This window comes from Gopherus evgoodei, chromosome 23 (genome assembly GCF_007399415.2).
Source record: "Gopherus evgoodei ecotype Sinaloan lineage chromosome 23, rGopEvg1_v1.p, whole genome shotgun sequence".
NCBI classification, from domain to species: domain Eukaryota; kingdom Metazoa; phylum Chordata; order Testudines; family Testudinidae; genus Gopherus; species Gopherus evgoodei.
Genome location: NC_044344.1, coordinates 5,795,214 through 5,818,701, shown reverse-complemented (window position 1 = coordinate 5,818,701; position 23,488 = coordinate 5,795,214). Strand labels below are relative to the sequence as shown.

General features: G+C 47.8%; 1 protein-coding gene across 1 annotated transcript in view; it reads left to right on the top strand.

Moving 5' to 3' along the window:
- The first annotated feature begins 9,731 nt into the window (after positions 1 to 9,731).
- SKAP1 (src kinase associated phosphoprotein 1) overlaps positions 9,732 to 23,488 on the top strand; it is a 237,276-nt gene continuing 223,519 nt past the window's right edge. Inside the window, exons 1-2 of the mRNA XM_030541459.1 lie at positions 9,732 to 9,855; positions 18,744 to 18,849. Of these exons, the coding sequence (XP_030397319.1) occupies positions 9,807 to 9,855; positions 18,744 to 18,849 (155 nt within the window). The 5' untranslated portion in view covers positions 9,732 to 9,806. The remainder of the gene's footprint in view (positions 9,856 to 18,743; positions 18,850 to 23,488) is intronic.

Genomic DNA, 23,488 nt, shown 5'->3' with positions numbered 1-23,488 from the left:
AATTTCAGAAGGATGGCACATGAGATTTCATCACCGTCAAGCCTGAAGCAGAGCCCTGATTCAACTTCAGACTCAATCCCCAAACCTTGATCTAAACCAAATCCAGATCTGAGCACTCATGTCTAGAGCTTGTGTCTAGATTCTCCATGGTCCCATGTCTTGGGCAGTCATTTTGCACCAGTGCAAAGGAGATGTAAAATGCTACTATTTGGACTAGCTAGCACAGTACACTTTACACTCACCTAGTAAGTCAGTACACAAGCTGTAGCAATGCGGAACTGGGTACTGAAGAAAGTGAAGAAAATGAAGTTTAGTAAGGGCTGAATTGATCTGGGCCATTCTACCAAACTCCCCCAAGCCCACTTCTCCAGCAGGGTAGCAAGTGGCAACATCTTTCATCTAGTGAAATATTAGGTGAGAAGCATTGCATCACCAGGACAAAAAAAAATGCTCATTGGCTGGTCGGGTGGTACCTTCAGGGAATAACACTGCTTCCAGCTGCCTCTGAAGACGATCATTTCCAGATTAACCCTTGCAAGGGTCAGTGGCTTGCATACACTGAGAGAAGTCACTCTCTAGTGGTTTGTCACGCCATTTCCTTCTCTCTACCCCGGCATGGCTGGACATGATCGTATCAGAAGGGGAGTTCTTTGGCGTGGAGCACTGGGATGGATAACAGAGTCTCTGCCAGGTGAGGGAACAGAATTGTGAAGCCTCCTAGCCAGGGACCCAGGGACCCAGGTACTGGAATCCTTTTACAACTGAGTCTGTGTGTGTATGTATGTCCTTCCATTTAGTGAACAGTGTACAATTCAAGGTTAGATTAAGGTTAAATGGGCCTACCATCCTCCACCAACATTTTCCCTCCTCCTGCCTCTCTCAGGATATAAAGTCTTTCAGCTCAACCATGCCCATTCACCTGGATCAGGCTCTCCCGTCCAAACCCTGTTTCTCCCTAGATCAGATAGAGTCTTGTCCTGCATCCTTGTTCTCCCTCCGAAACCACAGATCCAGACCCTCCTCAGCCACCTCAGGTCAGATGTTCTCTGTGCTGCAGCCACCTGACTGCTCCCCCTGGGTTCTCCTCTCTTACTGGGGGTGGGCCCCTGATCCCAAAACTCCTGCTCTGATTGCCCCGTCCCTCCCCACGCTGCACCTCAGGCAGCAGCCGCTGGTCCTATCTGTTTGCGGAAAAGCGGACCCCTCTGCCGCCTTAACGAAGTGTGTAGCACTCCTCCTCGTTAGGACTCAGCGTTGTCAATAAAAGACTCATTAAAGCAGCTTGATAGGGATTGGTGAAAGAGGCAGAGGTGCGACAACACGTCCACAGGGCAGAGGGCAGCCGCCTCACACAGTGTGACCGAACAGCCAGGGATCAATAATGCCCTGTGCATTAAACCAAAGCCCATCAGCCAGCCCCAGGAACAACAGGGGCTAATCTCAGGTCTCATCTCTACCTGCCTGGCCTCCCATTCTTTGTACGCTTTCCCCTCCAGCGCTGCTTCTCCTCAAGGCCCTGTCAAGGCCAGCTGCTTTACCCCTTCACAGCCATGCTTTGCTTGTCAGGCTTCCAGCAATGTTACTCTTTTGCCTCCCGTCCGCCTCAGTATGAGCGTCCCTGTTCATACCAATCAGGGGAGCTGGAACAATCTGTATAGTGGGAGTGCTGAGAGCCATTGAAGCAAACTGTAAACCCTGTATATGATGGGAACTACTTCAAACTGGGGGTGCGGCTGCACCCCTACTTCCAGCACCTATGGGTGTCTAGCTGTGTGAGCTTCCTGTGTATCTAGGACTTATATGGTCCCTCGTTCCCACAGTTATCTGAGCATCTCCCATTCATTGATGCATTTATTCTCATAATGCTCCCTGTGAAGTAGGGAATTATTATCCCCATTTGACAGATGGGGACTGAGGCCCAGATCCTTCAAGGTGTTTAAGTGCCTAACACCCACAGGATTCAAATGAAGTTAGGAGCCTAAATGCCTCCGAGGATCTGCACCCCAGAGACTCAGTGAATTGCCCAAGGTCTTACAAGAAGTATGTGATGGAGAAGATAATTGGCCTGAGGTCTTTTGGAGCATCTTTCCTCAGCTGTCTACACTGACCTGGCCAAATTATGCTCTGACTCACCATTCGTTTTTGTGGAGCTGCATTGGTGCATATCCAGAACTCAGACTTGTGTCGTCAGCCTACGTATAGTACTACTAAAGAGGCAGGTCGATCTAGAAGCTACACCACCACATTCAAGAGACCAGGCATCAAGTCCTGGCTCTGCTGCTGGGAGACTGCAGCGGGGTCACCACCCACTCCAGCCTAGAAGGGGTTGGAAAAGCCCTGCAGAGGGCTGGGGCTGGGCAAGGTAAAACTCTGGCTGATCGGGGGAAGTGGCTGCAGCTGGGGCCATGCCCCAAACTGAGCAACAGGGCCTTATAAGAAGGCCAGGGAAGCCAGAAGGAGGAATCTCTCTCTGTTGTAGAGGGAGAAGGGCCTGGCTGTAGGGAGCTAGACACAAGGTACCTGAGTGAAGCAGGGCTGGGGAAAGGCAGGGGAGCTGGGGAGCTCCAGCCTGGAAAGCCCCAGGCTGCGGCCCAGCATTGGGCTAATAGGTACTGGGGGTTGCAGAGGGCAGCCCAGTGGTGAGCCAAGGCAGCAGGTCCAAACCCTCCTTGCCATTGATGAGTAGGCTGATACTGCAGTCTGCCCCAGGGCGTGGGGGCTAGACAATGACTGGCAGTAGCCATATACTGAGGCGAGGTGGGAATAGAGGGTGGGGGTTCCCTGGGGAGGGGAGACCCTAAGACTGAGGAGTTACTGCCAGGGGACAGCACCCCATGTACAAGGGTACTGGGTCCAGGGAGGTACACAGGGGCCAGAGGACAGGCAGATCACTGGCCTGTAGAGGGTGCTCTGGAGCTGAATTGAGCTAATTCCCTGAGAGAACAGCAGCAGGCGCCGCAGGGGTGAGCCTGCATGACTGCTGAGACTTTTGGCACATCTTCACTATGAGTTTCCTTACACTGTAGGTGGGCAAGCAGGCTGTAAGCTCATTGCAGTAGGGCTGCCTTGTGCAGTACGCAGTATTTGGTCCTGCCATGAGGGCAGGGGACTGGACTCGATGACCTCTCGAGGTCCCTTCCAGTCCTAGAGTCTATGAGTCTATGAGCAGCAGAGCAGGGCCCCAGTTTCAGCCAGGGTGTCTCTGTGCTACTGTAATTAATAACAGTAAGGAAATCTGATTTTAAAAACATAATCTATAGGTGCCTTCCAGTGCTCTGGTGGCCTTCCAGAAAAGAAAAATTACACCATAAACAGAGAGAAAACACCACCCATAAATATACCCACCTCAACTCACACCCTTTCCCGTGTCTTTGCAGAGGGGAATCCAACATGGGTTTTGCAGCATGCTTGAAAAGTCAATACATCTAAGATCTCTGGCATTCCAGGACAGGGCATGAGTTTGTTATGGGTAGAAAGCTGGGAGGATAATGGAATTTTTGGGTCACTAGCCATGGTCACTGACTTTGGTTTTTCCCAGTTGGTTCTCCATCCCCGCTTGGCCTCATCCCCCAAGTCCCGCCCTTGCTCTGCCTCTTCCCATCCCCATTCTGCCTCCTCCCATGAGGCGCCTCCTCTTCACCACCCACAACGCGCTCATCTCCCTCCGCCCAAGTGCCTCCTGCCAGCCCTTGGGGCATAGCTGATCAGCGGCCAGCCCTGGGGCCAGAACTACTGTGGCTGGTGGGTTCTGAGCACTCCCTCATTTTTTTCCATGGGTGCTTGAGCTCCGGAGCACCCACAGCACCTATGTCACTGGGCAATTCCAAAACAATCAGAAAAGAAATTGTTTCAGGTTGAACTAAAACCAAAATTTTTCAAAATTTCAGCTAATTGAAAAACTGAGGAAAAATGATGTTGAGTCATGCGGTGCGTTTTGCTTGACCTGAAACGAAATGTCACAATTCGATTTCAAGCATTTTTAAATGCTTTTTTTTATTTTTTAAAAAATGATCAAAGGACATTTGGAAAAGAAAAATCATTTCAAGCCAAAAAATTGAAATGTCTCTTTGGAAAAAATGGAAAAAACAGATACGTTTTGACAAGTTTTTTTTCCCTGACCAAAACAATTTGGCGAAACTGACGCAAATTAACCAAGTATAGTATAGCTGAATCCGCACTCTTCACCGAAAAAAGTCACTGCTAAATTTTTTTTCTCCAGGGCAGGGAGCATTTTTTTCTTCTGTGTTTATGTAGTGCCTAGCACAATAGGATCCTGGGCCATAAGTGGGATTCCACAGTACAAGTAAATAAATAATAATAAAATTGAGGACGCGTCACAGAGAACACCCTGAATTCAAGCTAACTGCCAGGCCTGAGGTTAATTGATTTTGGTTCCCCGGTGCAAAATCTGGATTGGATCTTAGCATCTCCAAAGTTAGAGAACATTTGGACATGGCGTTTTGATTTCAGCCCATATCTAGTTACTATAGTTCAGAGGGGATGAAACTTTTTACCTTCCCTTTGATTTCAGTAAGTGCTGACCAATTGGTTCCCAGTTGGTTCTAATCACAGCACTGGAAGGGACCTCGAGAGGTCATCTAGTTCAGTCCCCTGCACTCAAGGCAGGACTCAGTATTAGCTAGACCATCCCTGACAGGTGTTTTTCCAACCTGCTCTTCAAAATCTCCAATGATGGAGATTCCACAACCACCCTATGCAATTTATTCCAGTGCTTAACCACCCTGACAGTTAGGAAGTTTTTCCTAATGTCCAACCTAAACCTCCCTTGCTGCAATTTAAGCCCATTGCTTCTTGTGCTGTCCTCAGAGGTTAAGAAGAACCATTTTCCTCCCTCCTCCTTTTATGTACGTGAAAACTGCTACCATGTCTCCTCTCAGTCTTTTCTTCTCCAGACTAAACAAACCCAGTTTTTTCAATCTTCCCTCAGAGGTGCCCGGCTGTGTGATCAGAGCAATTGGATAATAGAGGGCTAACTTGTAGTTAAATAAGTGGTTGAGACCATGCTTTCCTCAAATGGCCATAAGGTTAATCATGCTGAAAACCCATTGAAGTGGTATGGTCCCTCACACAGAACCTTCTGGACTATACAAATGACACAAACATATAATCTTGAGGGCGCTAGAACTGCAGCCTGTAATATCTGATCAATAACCCAAATAACATTACTCAACATTGCTCAAAGATGCATGACTTTTTGTTTGTTTTTTCCCTTCCACTGAAGCATTGGTCACCGAGAGAGAGGCAGGAGATGGCACGGCATGGGCCAGTAGTTAGCTCTGGAACGGTAGGAGCTGTGATTCTGGAATGGTTAGACCAGTGATCTAGTCCAGTCTGGAAGGAGCTGTGATATTGAGCTAGAGGAACAAAAGGGTCCAGAAATGAACCTCAGGTGCTGCAGTACCAGACAGGAAGAATGAATAATCTGCTTGAGTTTAGCAAATCCTATGTTTTTATACAATGGTACCCCTCTATAGCCTGGGGGGCCCTTTGTGTGCGTATCAGCATGTACATCCTCATCTTATCTAATTGTAAGAAATTTCAGATTAATTTCAGCGCAGGCACTTGAAAGGACCGCTATCAGCCAGGGCTTTGTGGTTTAACCTTGTTACCCTTTTGTTGTTAACCTTTTAGAATGGGCAGGGGGCAGGGAGAGGAAGGCTGAGAAGCTGATGTATTAGGGGAAAAGACCTGCACGGTTATGGCTTTGTGTATTTAATTCCATCTTCTGCTTTTGTGACAGGACAGCTGGCTGCTTACCTCCACTGACAGACGCCTGGTACCCAGCCACACAGAACAGTCCCTATGCAGGGACACATCTCCTGCCAACCTCTCTAGATGCTTTGATATTTCCGACAGATCAGTAAAGGACTCTGACTCTCACATCTTTCCTTGCATCTCTCAGCTCCTCCAAGGCTGCCCGGCTTGGTTTCCATAGCTACCCCCAGTCAGATCTGGCTTCCTGTGAAATTGGATTTCAAAGCAAGACAAGCCTTCAAAGGGATTTGTCCAGTTAACGGAATATCATTAGGAGCGAGGTTATCTGTTGAACCTGGGCCCGAAGATGATTAAGGCGGGACTGTGATCGTGTAGGGGAGGCATTTTGGATCGACAGCCTGGAAATCTTGATGCTTCATGACAATGATGCAGTGGAATTTATCCATCATCAACACCAGCCTCCTCTTCCCCAGCTCACCCACCCTAAAATTGTATCTGGTTCATACATTAAGAAACGGAAGTGGCAAAAAGGAAGGTGATATTTGATGTTTAGCTGAGAGTCAGGACACTTGGGCTCTGCTCTCTGCTGAAGAAGCTTGAGTGGTTAGTGCAGGGTTCTCTAAGGTCTCCTGGGTTCTATTCCTGATGTAGCTGCTGATCTTGGATAAATTGTTTTTGGCTCAGTTTTCAGAAATCAAGTGGGTAAACTCTCTGTGCCTCAGTTTCCCCATCAGTAAAATGGATTTAAGAATAATACCGTCCACACAGGAAAGCAGAGAGTCTTAATCATTGTATCGAGTGCTAGTTCATTGCTGGTAAAGAGCTTTGAGATCATAGACTCATAGACTCTAGGACTGGAAGGGACCTCGAGAGGTCATCGAGTCCAGTCCCCTGCCCTCATGGCAGGACCAAATACTGTCTAGACTGTCACTAAGTGAAAGGTTGCAATAGAAGTGCAAATGATACTCAGGAGACAGACCCTCCTGTTCTTTGCAGTGCTGTAGGATGAAAATGTTGTCCTTCTGGATTTGCATTGATCAGGTTTCATTGGTGCTGCTGGCACGTCTGAAGGCATTTCACCTAGTCCAGGGAACCTAGTTCTCTTCCTGGCTCACCCATTTTTATCAGTCACCCACAGGAAGCATTTGCTTTTTATTTGTTTATTGTAATGAACTGGCTAGTGACTTTATATATACACATACATATCTGTCTATACACACACACACACACACACTCACCCTACTGCCCTCTTCTGCATTCTGTGAGAACCACTCAAATATGTGTCAAAGGCCTTATACTGCTTATCGCTCATGAAGAGTCTCCTTTAGCTCAAGTGGTTGGGACCAGTGCTTTTGGGACAGAAGGATCTGAGGCGGCTGTGAAGTTACACATGGATATGAAGTACAGCTTAGTGACAGATCTTCGGTCCTAGCTGATTTGTTTTCCGGACACACAGAACAAATAAAAAGACTCTTTGAGCGAGAGCGCAGGGTGCTCCTCACTCTGTAACTGAAGCACAAAATGGCATCTGTCACTGCAGCACATGGAGAGACTGCATTTAAAGGTGCAGCATGTAGAAAACCAGATAGCAACATCATCCTTTTAGTTAGATACTATGTACAGTAGGTGGCCCATGGATTTGTTAAGCATTTCTCCCACTTTTCCTTCTTTCAAGTCATATCTCTTTTTGGCAGGTGTTATCTCTTTGTGGGTATTTGCAGGATTGTACCTTACATCAAATATTATTTATAGTTTGGTTAAAAAAAACCCAACACAATAACTTATAAACATTGTTCTGGTTTCCTTCCTTTGAGTGCATGCACGCACACACAGAGAAACCAAAACACCTGCAATTAATCTTGCATTCTTTCTTTATCTGAGTTTTACCTAACTTCGGGTGAACAGATGTCCCGTTTTTAAAGGGACAGTACCGTTTTTGGGGACTTTTTCTTACATAGGTGCCTATTACCCTCCACCCCCATCCTATTTTTTCACAGTTGCTATCTGGTCACCCTAACCTAACTTAAACACACCACATCCTTCCTTTCTTATTTTGCATAACCGGTCTCAGAAAGTGTAGCATCACAATTCTCCACAGTCATTCCAGGACTCACAACACGGACTTGTAACCGTCCATGTGCGGTAGGCACTTACGTGATCCTCACTACCATAGTGTCTGAGCGGCTCACCCTCTTTGGTATATTTATTTTCACAGCCCCTCAATGAGGCAGGGCAGGGCTACTTTACAGACGGGGAACTGAAGCAGAGAGAGAGGTGAAAAAGCTTGCTCCAAATCACATGGTGAGTCTAAGTCATAATAGGGAATTGAACCCAGGTTGTGTCTCCACTCTGAAGCCAGTCCCCTAACCACTGGATCGCGGTTGCTCTCAAGTAATACATGCACGCAGCGGCAAAGTGCTGATCATGCAAAAAACTATTGTGAGTAATTCCTATTGAAGTAAAAGGGGCATCTCACTGTAGCAAAATTAAGCACGGGTGTGTTTGCAGGATCGGGGCTCAACACATCCCCCTTCTCTTCTCTTCTCTTCTCTTCTCTTCTCTTCTCTTCTCTTCTCTTCTCTTCTCTTCTGCCCAGAGTTTGCCTTTCCAACCCTACGATAATTGGGCTAAATTCGCTGCTGGTAGGAGCATGCACAGCTGCGTTTAGTGAAGCTGTGCCGGCTTAATGCTGCTGCACGTGGCCAAGTTCTAAGCTTTGTTGCCACTTTACTGTGTCAGGAAAAGAACATTAAATAAAATCATGGGCCAGCAATAAAAATGTAGCTCAGTGAAAATGGCAAGATCACAGAAACTTATCTTTGTTACATAATAATAAATACTAACTGGGACGCTTCTGTCCCCCTCCCTCCTCGCCTGCAGCCCTGAACCTCAGCTGGCCTGTTGGCGCCCCGAACAGCCCCAAGCCCCAGTTGGCTGTGGCTGAACCCTGAGCCCGGCCTGTCCAGAGGAGCTCTGAGCCCCACCACGGCCCAGTCCCAGGGCTGTGGTGGGGAACCTTAGCCTCCCCCAGCCTCCATTACCTGGGTTGGTGCCTTGGTTTGCCCTGAGGTTGGCATCCACCATTCATGAGCCATTCCAGACAGCCTGACACTAGCAATGTTACATTTCTCCAGTGCCTTTCACAAAGTTTGGGCCAGATCCATGTGAGTGCGAGTCAAGTCAATGGGACCACTTGTGCTTATAAATCAGGGAAAGATTGCTTTTTCTGGTCCACGCGTAGCCTGAAAATTCATGCATACAAGTTAAGACACGGGAGGGCTCCCTACAGTCTGCCTAGGCCAGTTCAGGTTTCAGAAGAGATGTAGGACTGTGAGCAAATCTAATTCAGTGGCCACTTTCATTATGAGACTGTGGAAATGCAGGAATTTGCATTTATGGCAGTCAATAAAACTAGTTTAGCGGGATGCAGACTGGAGCATGCAAACTAGTTCAAGCCATAGGAATAGGAAAGTATGTTGCACCTGTTGGGATCCTGGAAGTGAGCGGGTGGAACATTGCAGCAAGGCAGAATACACTTCCTCCCTCTGCAGGGTGTAGGGACAGAGAAGGCTGCACTGCAGTGCAGCAGAGTTCAGTTCTCTTCCCCTGCAAGCTGCAGGAAAGATAGTCTGGTTTTCACTGTAACACACACCACTCAGGGCCCCCGTATGCAAGGGGCAGACATAGGAGGCCAAATGACAATGCAGAGCACACACACACAGAGCCCAGTGTTCTCTCTATGCAAGCGGGTAGGTACAAGAGGCTGCATGGTAAACCAACCAGACGCACCCCAGGGCTCTCCCAGACTATGGTGCAACTACAGGGGCCTACACTGAATTTGCAAGTGCATTTCTACTGCAGCTGCATCATGCAGGTGTTTGCAGGCTGCAATCCTGGAGTAGGTGAAACAGGAAGCACCTGAGGTAGTCCCTCTCCCTCTACAGTGCAGGGCAGGCCCCACCCTCCTTGCTTCCTCTCTCACTGGATCAGTCAGCCTCTGCACCTCAGGGACAGCAGCACAAGCAGTCTCTGGAGATTTGCACTTGGGACTCTTCTCTTCTTTCTTCCTGATGCAGATGCCCCCCGTCATCCCTGAGGAGATTCAGAGGCTCCTTGAAGGTAACCCAGTCCCTCCCCCCCCCCCCCCGGTCTCAGCTAAATGAGGAGAATTTGCTAAAGTTGTTTGCTAAGTGGCTCCGGGAGGAGATGGTTCTGTAGGTTGGAGTAGGGGCTTCTCCTTCTGAGAAGGGGAGGGGTTCCAGGCCACTAGCTTGCATAGACCTCTCCCCCTTTCAGCTGAGGATGTTGAGGGGAACGTGGCCTGGCCTGACCTGACCTGACCTGGTGCTTCTGGGATTATCTCAGTGTTCCTTGGAATGATTCCATGTCAGAAAGGGGAATGAGAATATGGCCTAGGGGATGGAGCACTGGAGTAAGACTCTGGAGGCCTAGGTTCCATTCCTAGCTCTGCCACTGACCTAGTGGGTGACTTTGGGCAAATCACTTCATGTCTCTATGCCTCAGTTTCCCCATCTGTAAAATGAGGATCATGACACTGACCTCCTTTGTAAAGTGCTCTGAGATCTACTGATGGAAAAACACATATAGGAGATGGGTGTTACTGCTCTGTATTGGGAGGGCTAGTTTTGGAGGGTAATGGCATTGGTGGGGCATTGATGTCCCGATGTGGGATGAAGCTGCCCCCAAAATATCATGCAGACAGGTTTGGATGCATCTTTGGCATGTGACGGCATCTTAGTGCAGTGGATTTGTGCCCGTTTGGCACATGGCAATATTCGGGGGCAATGACCAAGATTGCCCTGTTGGGACAAATTCCCAATGTAAGTAGCAACTCTAAAGGAAACAGTGGGCTTCCAGTCCTCCCAGGAGACTGTGAAAATTGCACCTGCTTTAATTTCTGCCTCTGGTTACGAACACGGTGCTAAACTTTCTACTGCTAAGTATCCTAACTGACAAACCTACCGTGGGATGCAGCTGGTAGCCTTGACCTTGTTAGACGCATAACTGCAGCAGCACGACGTGTGGATAGTTTTTAAATCTGTTTCCCTTTATTTCTTCACAAATGTCGAGGGACTCTTATTCTTCATTTATTAAAATTGATGCATAGACTGAGCATTTATAATTCTGGCCCATTCTATCTGCAGATCCCTAAACACACTACAAACATGACCTGGTTAGCACCTCACAGACCCTTGCAAATATTAGTGAGAACTCTCTTATAATGATACTGTAATATGGTGACTAAAGGCTCTGGGAAAATTTCTCACGTCTACAGGTGTCCGTTTCAGCGCCAGGGATGGATCTATGTTGCTTCCATGCTTAGCTGTGCCTAATGCATCTTATTCCCAACTTACCTCACCCCAGTTGTTTGGGGCCTGGGCACTTAACCTGAAATCAGAGGATTTATTTTTTTAAAGGCAGTTAAGAGCTGTTTCCGATCTTACACCTGACCCTGAGTTCCCCTGCTGACTTGTATGGTATAACAATCCCTTTTAAATCCCCATTTCTCTCCCGTTATGCTGTGACCAGGCGGGGCTGGAACAATTTGTATAGTGGGAGTGCTGAGAGCCATTGAAACAAGCTGTATATAATAGAAACCGCTGCAAGCCAGGGGGTGCGGCTGCACCCCTAGTTCCAGCACCTATGGCTATGACTCTCACACACACACACTGTTCAGAAATTTTGATACTGTCCCTTTAATCCAGAGCACTGCTAACAGGTCTCCCCTGCCATGCTCACTACAGTACACATTCAAGTGCTGGATCCCCATTCCAGTAGTAGCTAGGAGTACTGACTTTCTCCCCTTCTGGGACATGCAAAGCTTTCAGCCTGGAGATGGGTCTCATTTGAGAGCGAGTGTCGCACACAGGCCCATCAAAGCTCGCTTTCAAATGGGTTGTGTCTTTCCCCCAGCTGTACATGTGAATTTCCTGTTCTTTATTTTTAATCATGAGGCTGCAGTGAAGTTCACCCCCTTCGCATTTTTGATATGCAGCCCTTTATTGTTCAGAGCTGACACTTCTATAAACAACTCATTTCGGCACCTGCCACCTCCCTTTTAACTTAGATTATTTTCTTGTTAGCTGCCTGTTTTTAATTGAAGTCTTCAGATCTCCTTCTAAAGCAGAGCCTTTGTTTGCTGACAAGTATAGCAGGCTATGAATGGAGATTAATTGCATGTCACATACTTCTGTATCAAAATTGCTGCCTCTTAACAATCTGTACAGTGGTCGGGCCTTTCTGTACTTAAGGAGGATTCCAGCTACTTAGGCACTCAGGCTGTTTCTGTGTTTGCAAAGTGCATCCCCAGGAGAGTTTATTTAAAATCAAGATCAGAAATAAGACACCAAGAACGTACTGAGAGCTTCATCCAGTAATATCCATTTTCTGATATTAAAGGTATCCGCTCCTGCATAACCCAGGGATGCCTTGGTGCCATCCATAAGACACAAGAATAGCTAATGAATGGCTTGTTAGTCACAGTGGTGCTATTGTGATAGCTAATAGGCATTCAACCGTTGTGAGCTCAAAGCTATTTACTACCTTGCATTCTCTCTCTGGAGTTAGGCATGGATCCGCCAAACGCTTAAGCCTGCGCTTAACTTTCCACCCGCCAGTAGCCCCTTTGAAGCCTTGCACATTATTATCATTGACGCGTCACCCATGTGAGTCAAGTTCAGCACCGGTGTCTGCAGATTTGGGGCCCCAGTTTTTGGCTCAAAAAGTCTAAACACCCTCTATGAAACCTTTTTTTTTCTTGATATTTAAAAGTTCCTTCCCCATGCAGGTTTTTTATTTTTGTCTCTGCTTTCAAACCAAGATGGTTTTTAAAAAAAATAAAATAAAAATCCCTGTTTCTCAGCAGAGTGACTAACCCACAAAAACTCCAGAGTACTGTTTGGTTTGCAGACATGCTGGCGGTGTGGGTAAACCATGGCACATCCCCCAAGTGCCTCTGCCTGCTGGCCCTATTGTTATGAGCTGCAGTGTCATGAAGCCTGTTTCTGCTGGAGTGCAGGTCCCAGGCAGAACGGAGCACCTGGTCTGGTGCTTGTGTCAACGCACCTGCAAAGCACAACAAAGCTGGTGGGTCTAATTTCAGGACAAGCAGCCTTGATGCTGTTGTCCCCTTTACAAATACTCTTTAACCCTTCGTCCTTCCTGAAGGAGACTAAGCTGTGGACAGTGTGGAGATAGTATCATTGGGCTCTCACATGACAGGGAGTTCAGGGATAAAGCTTGAAACTCTGTGTTCAAAGCTGAAAGTTCAAGGCCGTTGTTTCTGGGTCTGCCCAGACTGTCCTGCCTCAGGAGTATGGAGGCTGGTGAGATGGTGGTTTATTCAGACCACTGCAGCAGGGCAAGGTGAAGACATCAGGGTAATCTCCTTTCTGAGGTTCAGCTCCCTTGTGGGTTTGAATCAGACTTTTGGCCAAACCTTCCTGTCTTTGCTCATGGCTAAATCATCCTTTCTGTGGAACCTGCAGATTTAGTTTCCTTATAGTCTTGTTTCGGGGAGGCGAATCTGGCCCTGCAAAATTGTGGATGCCCCAAGTTCTGGAGATCTTCAAGCAATCGTGCCGAAGCTCACTGCATCCACTCTACTCTCTGGACCCCTTGGTTTCTGTAGTCCCTGTGTTAGCAGCTGACTCCAATTCCCTCCCACTCTCACCTGGACAGGGGAGTGGGCAGGGTGATGGGAGTGGTGTGGGAAGGGGAAAACAGTATCCGAGAATGCTGATACGATCGGCACTCACCTGCAAGGTTAAATCTGTGCGACTCTTTGGGGAAACCATGCCTCTGAGTCAGTGAGTGATGTCTGGGTAGGAACTGTAGTTGGATTTAAGTGCACTGTTACAGCTGCTGTTACGTGCCCTCTGATATCTAGTTCCTGGGTAGCAGAGAGAGACACACATGTGGTATTTTAAAACCTATCATCCCCCTCATTGCTGAGTGCTGATTAGCTCCTAGAATTTAGAGCCACCATTGTAATGTTATTTACTACCTGGACTTTACAAGCTGTGAAATAATTTTATGACCGTGTGCATCTCCTTCTGGATTAACTGCGATCTCCTTTGCAAACTCCACTGAAGCGCTTGATGAAATTTCAACTTTTTTTTTTTTAAAGCAGCAGGAAATGAAAAGGAGAGTCCTGTAAACTTTCAGAGTGGATCGCGGCGAACAATCCATAAACATCAAGAATATTGCATTACAGCTAAGCAGTAAAACTAACATCAGTGTGTGATTTACTCTAGAGCTGCTTACATATTGCTCTTCCTGATCCACTTTGAAAGTTTATAGTTGGGCTTTCTTTTTCATTTCCTGGTGCTATAAACATAGCAGACGGCTCAGAAAAGGAGCTCGCTGTAGCTTGCAGGAGTGAGTGTGGTTTTATTATAATTTATGCTGCACTGACCCACACAGACGTCCTGGTAAGTAAATCTCATATTACAGCTAATCTCATACTCATGGAGTTATTCTACCTTTAAAAATGGCAGAGGGATGCAACTTGTATTTATATTTTTATGACGAGGGCGCACACTTTTCATTTTTGTCTCCACTCGTGTTAGCTGTGGAAATATGGTTCATACAATTGTTTTCCCTTAAGACCCTCTTTATAACTCGTTTCTGCTGTGCTGCTTACAGGGAATTGAGTTGACTTATATGTAATAACTTGCCTGCTTTAGTGCCGGTCCCCTACCTTTGTCGACTGATCTGTCTTTTGACTGTGAGCTGCTCAGAGCAGGGACTTCCTTCTTAGTGTGTGGAAAGCACCTAGCTGGCATTACCATAAATCCGCCTTCAGTGGTTTGTGCCTAGCTTCCCAAATGGCATTATTGGGCTTCTCCTGGGCCAGTGGTACCATGCCTCTGTTTCACAGGCTAAATTCCTACAGACAGTGTGGGGTTTACAATGGTGCCAGTGGCTCCAGGGAGCCAGGCCCATGCTCAGAAGGGGTCCTGGCCTGCTCCACTTGTACTGCGTCCTGACATCCCGTCAGCCTGCTGGCTCCTCCTGCCCCCCCATAACTTGCTCCTCAGGCTGAGGGCTCCTCTCCACCTCCTGGCCCCACACCCCTGCTCCTCTCTGCCCCCTGGCCAGACCCCAGTGCACCTCTGGCTCCGGGCAGTCTCTGCTTCCCACCACCTGTGGCGTCCCACCTGTCTCCACAGAGCTGAGCTGCCTGGAACTGGGGCAGAAGCCTGGCCAGTCTCAGCTTGTTGTGGCGGGTGACAATGTGGGAGGATTGCCTGGGCCCCTCCAGGGAAAGTGCGTCTTGAGGGACCTGGCCGGGTCCTGATCTGGCAGATTGCACCACTCCTGAGAGGCCAGAGCAATTCCCGGCCCCGCTGCTGGTTAAGCCTGGCAGACAGTCGCCTCCCAGCAGGGCCGGTGAGTGTGGCCGGGAGGCAGGGTGTTGGGGAGTGGGTGTCTTTGGAGTCTAGGAGGTGGTGCTGGGCTGTACGGGGGTGGGGAAGATCTCTGTGTTGGGGCACTAAGGAGTGGGGGTTTGGTGTGGGGTGCTGGGCAGTTGTGGTGGGGCTGGGCAGGGGTGGTGATGTGCAAGGTGCTGTGCATATGTGTGTGGGGTGATGCAGGGAAAAGCAGGTCCGAAGGGGCTCTGGCCACAGAGAATCGGGGGAGAGGGGTTCTGGCATTGGATGCGGGGGGTTGTATGGTGCGGCATGGCCCTGCCCTGTGAGGGGAAGGGGGAGGCTGGCAGCACAGCGCTGCTTGGGCTACTGTGTGTCTGGCAACTGCTGGTTTGTAAATGGTGCCCTCGCCCTGGGCGGAGCAGGGCTGCCCCTGTCATGCCCCTTAGCCCCTAGTTGGCCCCTTGCTCTGGGGACCGATCTCCCCATGCCATGTTCCATTGCCTACATGGGAGCCCACAAATATATTTGGCTCCAGGCCACAAAAGATTAATCCGGCCCTGCCTATAGGTGTAGGAAATGAAACATGGCCCAAGGGATAGTGGGCTTGCCTGGAACATCAGAAACCTACATCCAGCTGCCTGCTTTCCCACGCATCTCCTGCGTGACCATGGGCAGGTCATTTAATCTCTCTGGCCCCAATCCTTAAACGTATTTAAGTGTCTAACTCTCACCGATTTAAATAGGCTGAAGCACCTAAACACCTCTGAGGATCAGGGCCTCAGTTTCCCCATCTATAAAGTGCAGACAACAGCACTTCCGTACCTCGAAGGGGTGTTCTGAGGTTAAAGATTGTGAGGGGCTCAGCTCCTAGGCTAAAGCAGGCCGTGTACCTAAGGCAGACCTAAGAAAGCTGCCCTAATGAGGGGTTAACAAGACACAGCTGCTTCTCAGGACTCTAATTGTGGGATAAAGGAAGGCAGCTGTGCTCTTGCCAGGACACAGGGAAAGCAGGTGGGTCATGTTAAGGCTTGTCCTAATGGAAATGCCTGCCCTATAGAAGGGGGCGTGGGGAGAGAGGGCTGTGATAGGAAATGAGGAGAAAACAGTAAGCCAGAGAAGGCGAGAAGAGCCTGGATTTGGCGTAAGTGTATTTATTAACTTGAGTATTACTTTGGCTGACAACTGGAAACGGATGGCTTCAGCTGAAGGATTCCAACCCAGGAGGGAACACTCTGCTTCAGAAACTCGAAGTGATGTGGACTGAGCCCACTTGTTTTTACAAATTGTTTTTGTACAACTTCCAGGCTTCCTGAGTCCCGCTCGCTGGCTGTTTCACAGATCAGGCAGGAGTAGCGCCTGGTCTTCTGGCTGCTGGTTTGTGCCCAGAGGTCTCTTCCTCTGGACTTAGGTACCCGCTTCACCCCAGACTGTGAATTCTATACTAAAGAGTTCTGGCACCTTCCACATTCTTTTGGTGCATCTTTGAATGTTTCACAGAGCAGACGGTAGAAGGAAATTAAGGTTGATAAGAGAGACAGAAAAGGATATTCCTCTAAATGCCATTTTGATCTCGAGAACATGCTACGCACTTGCCGGTGGAGTAGTTAATGTTGTAAAGAGCTGTGTGAACTCCTAGGGTGTACGAAAGAGAGAGCACTCCTTTTAGGGGCGGGCAAACTTTCATGTAGCAGGGGTGTAAAAATTTGGAAGCCTGGCCAGCAGGATATTAAACTCTCATTAGTGTCACAGTTAAGGGCGTGCTAGAATTCGTGTAGGCCGATACACTGGCGACTTACATCAGTGTGGCATTGATTCTAATCTCTGCTTCGCCAGCATAAACTGGCAGCAACGCTGTTGTAACGTGTGGCAGTATATTGGCATGAGATCAGAACTGGGTGTTGGTAGCAATCGTTCATTTTTGAGTTCTCTGGAAAGGGAGCCGATATCCATGCAAATAGAAGAGGTTTGATCGTAAATCAGAAAACAGTGGGAATAAGTAGTATCTGAGATACTTTCACAAGCAAAAACAAATTTTTTTTTTCCAGGTGAGTTGTCCTAGCTCATCTGAAACAAGAACATACAGTTCTCTGGGTATTGGAATATTGCGCGTGAAGCAGTTTGGCTAATAGTGCAGATGAGCCCATCTAAAGGCATGTAGTTTGAGGTTTAATGCTCATTCCTTCTTTTAAACCATCTTTTGTGCCTACTGTCCCACGTCAAATAAACAAAGGCTACGGTTCCTCTTGTGTTTCATCTATAACTATGAAGAGGATCATACATTGTATCACAGCGTATATTGGACATGACCACAAATAACCCATTGTTTGCTCCTGTCCCTTTAAAGAGAAGCTTGGTTCTGTGTTTTTTTCCTACGGTTGTCTCTTTATTTCCGTGAAGTGTAGGTGGTTACCCAGCGTCTGAATCTGAACGACACCGCAGCTCCTTCTTCCTGTCTGTTTACTGCTGAAACCCAGACCCCCTGGAGATCCACGTGGTCCAGGACTGGGCAGCTTACATGAATGTCAAGCAAAAAAAAACCAGATGGGAATCCATGCAGCGGGACTCAGCATCCCAAACATGGGAGCCTTTTCCAAAGGAACAATGGCTTGAGGGAGTGGGTGTGGCATTGGGTCAGTATATGGCATGAATACGCAAGGCCAAGAATTGGATTAGGGGCCTGGTGCAGGGCGTTTATTAACACCTCCCTTAATCCTGCAATACCCAGCAGTGGACACGCTGCCTGGAGACCCTGTGCCAACTGGGGCTCTGGAATCCCTCTCCCTCAGCTCTGTTCAGTTACCCACAAGCTCATTCTTCTTGTTCATGCTCTGCTCTGCTTTGGGACCGACTCTGTTCTCATTGACTTCCATGGTGTGTTTCGCCGTTGATTTCAGCAGGAACAGAACTGGACCCTTTGTGAGGAGTAGGTCCAAAACACTCGTATTCAGCTTTCTACTTCACTTTCCATCCTCTTTTTTATTTTTTTCCTTCCGCACTTTTCTTTCCATTGTGGCTCTTTCTCTTTCAGCCCCTCCCGTGCCCCCAATTTCACTTTGTAACTTTGGGTATGTCTCCCCAGCGTGCGAGCTTGAATCCAGTTACTGTGGGGAATAATGGGAACGAAGGCCACGAAGGTTAGCAAGTCGAGTACTTCTGCAGGGTCCATGCTACCCACGCTGAAGCCCAGATTGTGCTATTGTTACTTGTGCTAGCCGATGCGCAACTCTGGTAGACATGCCCTTTCATTCTTTATGCTGATCCTTGTCTTGTTTCACTTCTGTGGTGGTCAAGTTTCTTTATGGTTCCTTGCTGGTTTTTCCCCACAAGCAAACCTAGTTCCAGACACTGCTCAAGACCATCTCCTGCCTTAGGCAAAACTTCAGTGTGTCGCCCACCAGTGTGATTGCTTTTACTAGTTACGAACTCTCTCCAATAGAAGAGCCTTAAGGCTGAATGTCTTTACCGTAGGCTGTTTGATCACATGCTCTCAGAGGCTTTCAATGGACCATTCTGCGTACTTTAGTTACTTGAAAACAGTTTTCCTCCTAATCGAATTCTTGCCCACCACCCGTGTGGTTTCCTGACGGTTGTAACTTTCTTCCCTAACAGATACTGAAGGTTACCTGACGGACGGGCTGCAGAATGAGAACCTGAGCGCTAGAGCCAGAGACCAGAGACAGGCGATTCTGGTCGGCTTCCAGCAAGTCAAGGCCAGGTTGGTGGTTTTCTGTGCTATGTTCCGATGGGCACAGAATTGCCAGGGTTCTGGGTGCAGAGTAGCAGGACTGCAATGGGTAGCCCCACGTCTTGTTGAACCGGTTGGGCACCCACAGCAGGGCTCTGAGGGGTGCTTCCAAAAGTGCCATTAGCCTAATGAGCAAGGAGGCCTGGATCCAGAAAAGGTATTTGGGCTCTGAACTTTCACTGATTTGAAATCAGTGAGGTAGGTGCCAAATACCTATGTGGGTCTGTTCTCTGAAGGAGCAGTTGTATGAACCTATGGGTGTCTATTGCATGTTGCATTGACAAATGCTGCAGGGGTGTTTAAGCTATGCAAGAATGTGTGTATGAGGCAAGCTACTACCTGCCAGCATTTTTCAGACTGCAACCAACTTTATTCTCTTTTATTTATATTTATATATATCTCATAGAGCTGGAAGGGACCTTGAAAGGTCATTGAGTCCAGTCTCCTGCCTTCACTAGCAGGACCAAGTACTGTCCCTGACAGATTTTTGTTTCTTTTGTCCCAGATTCTCTAAATGGCCCCCTCAAGGATAGAACTCACAACCTTTGGTTTGGCAGGCCAATGCTCAAACCACCAAGAGATCCCTTGCTCCCTCCCCTTTTAGGGCAGGGATGATGCCTTGTTTTGTGTTTGCGCTGCTCCTATAATGATACCTAGTTCTTTTTAAATCAGTAGATCTCAAAGTCGTTTACACAGAAGGTTAACAGCATTAGCCACATTTTACAGATGGGGAAACCGAGGCACAGGGAGGGAAGTGACTCTGCCACTGGATGATCGGAGGCAGGTCAGGAATTGAACCTGCCTCTCCTGAACTCTAGTCTATGGCTCTATCCGCTAAACCACAGTCCCCTTCCTAGGACACTGGTGGTGTCAGAAATAAATCATACAATGAATATTTGTCCTCCATGGAGGTTTTGAAAACAAGCCTGAATATTCATACATGTGAATAAGTTGCTTTTCCTCATACCAAAGTGGAAGAGTGAGCATTTGCCCACTCTGCTGACCTGTTGCTAAAGGCGTACATAAGAACGGCCATCGTGGGTCAGACCAAAGGTCTGTCTAGCCCATCTACCGACAGTAGCCAATGCAAGGTGCCCCAGAGGGAATGAATAGAACAGGGAATCATCAAGTGATCCATCCCCTGTCAGTCATTCCCAGTTTCTGACAAACAGAGGCTAGATACACCATCCCTGCCCATCCGGGCTAATAGCCACTGATGGACCTATCCTCTATGAATTTATCTAGTTCTTTTTTTGAACACTGTTATAGTCTTGGCCTTCACAACCTCCTCTGACAAGGATTTCCGCAGGCTGATTGTGCATTGTGTGAAGAAATACTTCCTTTTGTTAATTTCATTTGGTGAGCCTGTGTGTGCGCGTGCGCGCGCGCGTGTGTGTGTGTTTTAGAGATACAGCCCAAGCCTTAGTGCTTAGGGGCGTCTAATTCCTGGGTTATGACCTTTTACAGAGACAAGGGTTACCATCTGCAAAGTTCAGGACTAGCTCTGAATTTGGATTCCAGTATCCCCACATCTTTGAGGATACTTGGGTTCAGGACTCTGGCACAGGGCCAAAGTGTGAAGTGAATTACTCTGTTTGGGGTTTAAACAAATGTGCCCTGTGCTGACTTGCTGGGGGAAATTCTTTCCCTTGCAATCGCACAGATGGAGAAGAGTCCGCGAGGGCTAAGATAGATGAGGCCATGGAAGATGTGTTCTGTCTGTGGTTTTCAGCTGGAAATATGCTCCAGAACTTGGTGATAGTTCTGTCTTTATAGGATGTGAACCGTAGCACTGGGAGAGTTAAGATCTGATGATAAAACTTCGGGGGGTGACCAGTCTAGGCATCCAGTTTAAATAAAACTACAGCCGAGTCCCTGAGATGCAGAGTGTTTTATCCTTTGGAAGGGCACAGCCGGATTCTATTCCCACAGTCCCGCTGAAGAACTTTGCAAGATGCCCCGCTGTATCTTAATCGATCTTTCCTGCTGGCTAATTAAGCATCAGTTTTATTCAGCAACTCGGGACTGTGTAATTATCAGCCTGGGTTGCCCTGAATAATTGAAGCAAGCTGAATGTGGGAAAAGATGGGAGCCTTCAGAAAACGGAGCTACAGCATCTACAACGGAGGGGTGGTGTGGAAAATGATGCCCCTCAATGTTTGAAAAGAGAGTGCGTTGCTCCTTGTTTCTCCTGTCACTATAACTGGCTGGCCGTGTTCACCTGAAGCACCCCCACTCTGTTAGCATATATTCATCCTGCTAGGACAGAGACAATTGGAGCAGGATTACCAACCGAAGCATTCAGAAATCATGAGTTAGGTGTCACCCTGGAGAGGGAAAACATCCTTTGAGATTGGTTTAAAATATGGGATTTAAAAAATAATGACCTTGGGGTCCTTTTGTTTGGCTTCTGAGGTGAGTGTCTTGAAGTTTCACGTCGCAGAGCATCTCTTTGCAACCCTCAAGGCAATAAACTTTTTAATGAAAACTCAGTTTTTCGCATAATATAATTCCAGGGGCCTGGCGTTTGAAAAATACCAGATAGCTTGAGACTCATGATAAAATTGTGAGTTGGCAGTGCTGGATTGTTCTGCTCGTTTAGCAAAGCAGGTGGCTTGCTACCCTACCCTACCCTACCTGGACATAAAGGAGGCAGGATTAGGGGAAGAGAGAATCTAGGCTGTGGGCTGAGCATGGAATGTGCTTTGTAGTAGGGTTTAGGAGAAAGTAATATATCAACATGCTGAGGACTTTGGTGCAGCCTTTGCGATATAACAGGGAACGTGCATGGTGTTTCCTTCTCCGTATGTACGGGAGAACATGTGGGGCCCACCCCTGCTTCCTTTGAAACCAATGTAAAACTGGCCAGGGCTTTAAGAGGAGCTGGTCTCTGGAGTTATTCGCAATGGGCTTGTGTGGAGACAGAAGCAAGAAAGCATCCGTTCCAGAGCAGAGGCTGCAGTGCAGCGTTGGTTTTCTGGTGGTTCTTCTATTGCTTGCTGACGATTGGACAATAGTGTGTTTGAACGTCTCTGTTCTAACCTGAAGTGTTCAGAAAAGGATTTGTGGTAGCCGCTTACTGTAATAATAGCCACTTTCTTCTTTGAAGGATCTAAACAGATCTCGTTCTCAGGGCACGGCACGGGTTAGCCTCTTCGGGGAGCATGCTGTGGTTCTTGTGGCGCGTATTCAGGAAGTCATCTGCAGTCGCGTTCAGGAAGCATCTGGGTCCTCGGCGCAGGCATCGTTCTTTCTGCTTTTCACCTCTTTGCATCATGAAAGATGACACTGGGTGTAGCACTTCGTTATGCAGATTTATAATGGAGATAAGTCACTTGCTTAACCATGAGTGGGGGGAGAGACATCCCTGGAAGGGAAGGGCCTCTTACAGTGTAATTATTCTGAGCTGGGCTGAATAGCTGTTCCTGTAACTTGGCCTTCAGATTTTTGTTCCACTGCCCTGCCAATGGTCTAATATTGTCCTCAGTGGGAGGATTGCCATTGACTTTAACATGCACAGCGCTGGGCTTATGCTGCCTGTTGAGGATGTATAGAATAATGTTTTATAATTAGCTGGGAAGCAGCTTGCGGTATCTTTGTTTGAAATGTACTATGAAAATGATTGTAGGCCATGGCGGAGGGGCTGTTGCCGTCTGACTGGGTTGTGTGGGCCTGCGCCATTTTATTCTTAAGAATGTCTTTGGCTATTTAAAGGGACGCTGTCATGTTGAAATGAAGTCAATAACAAAAGATAATGGTCTTTGGATCCTGCTCCTGCCTCTCACGGATACATGTATGCCATGCCTGGCCTGACCATGTTTTCTGGTTTCACAATCGCTTTTTCCTATATCTGTTTTCAGCTTACTCGCCCCCTGTCTGTTGTGTGCAAAACCCACAAAGACAAAAGCCGCAGAATGACTTGGGGGAGAAGCAGGAGTGTAGCCCCAGAGGCTTGTGTCCTCAAAGGTATTTAGGTGCCGAACTGCTGTGGGAGTTAGGCGCCTAAATACATTTTTGAGGATGTGGGCCTGAGTTGTCAGATTCATGGATCCAGGAGGTGCACGTGATTTGCAGGTGTAGCAACCCTTACTCCACCTTGGCAGCTGAATAGCACTTCTTCTGGAACATGCGCAGTGTTCTGGCTGAGTTCAAGTCCTCCTCAATCTTCTATGAGTAGCTCCTTGAACAAAGTCCATGAATTTCACTCTCCTAGAGCAGTGGTTCTGAACCAGGGGTCCGGGGTCCCTGGGGAGCTGTGAGCAGGTTTTAGGGGGGCCTCCAAGCATTAGACTTGCTGGGGCCCAGGGCAGAAAGCCGAAGCCCAGGGCTCCAAGTTCTGCTACCCAATGCTGAAGCCAAAACCCGGGCAACTTAATAATAATAATTAATAATAATAATAAATAATAGAAAAAAAGTTGAGAACCCCTGTCCTAGAGTATCTGTGTGTTCTTCTGCCAGTGCTTTGGGATCACCGCCTTTAGTTGTAGATGTTGCTGGCAAATAGTTAATTGACCTGGAAGCAAAGTATTTATTGGTGGTGATGAAAATCTGCTTGCAGAGCAGCCATCGTGGAAAAGAGAAGAGAACCTGGAACCCCTCAAGTTGTCAG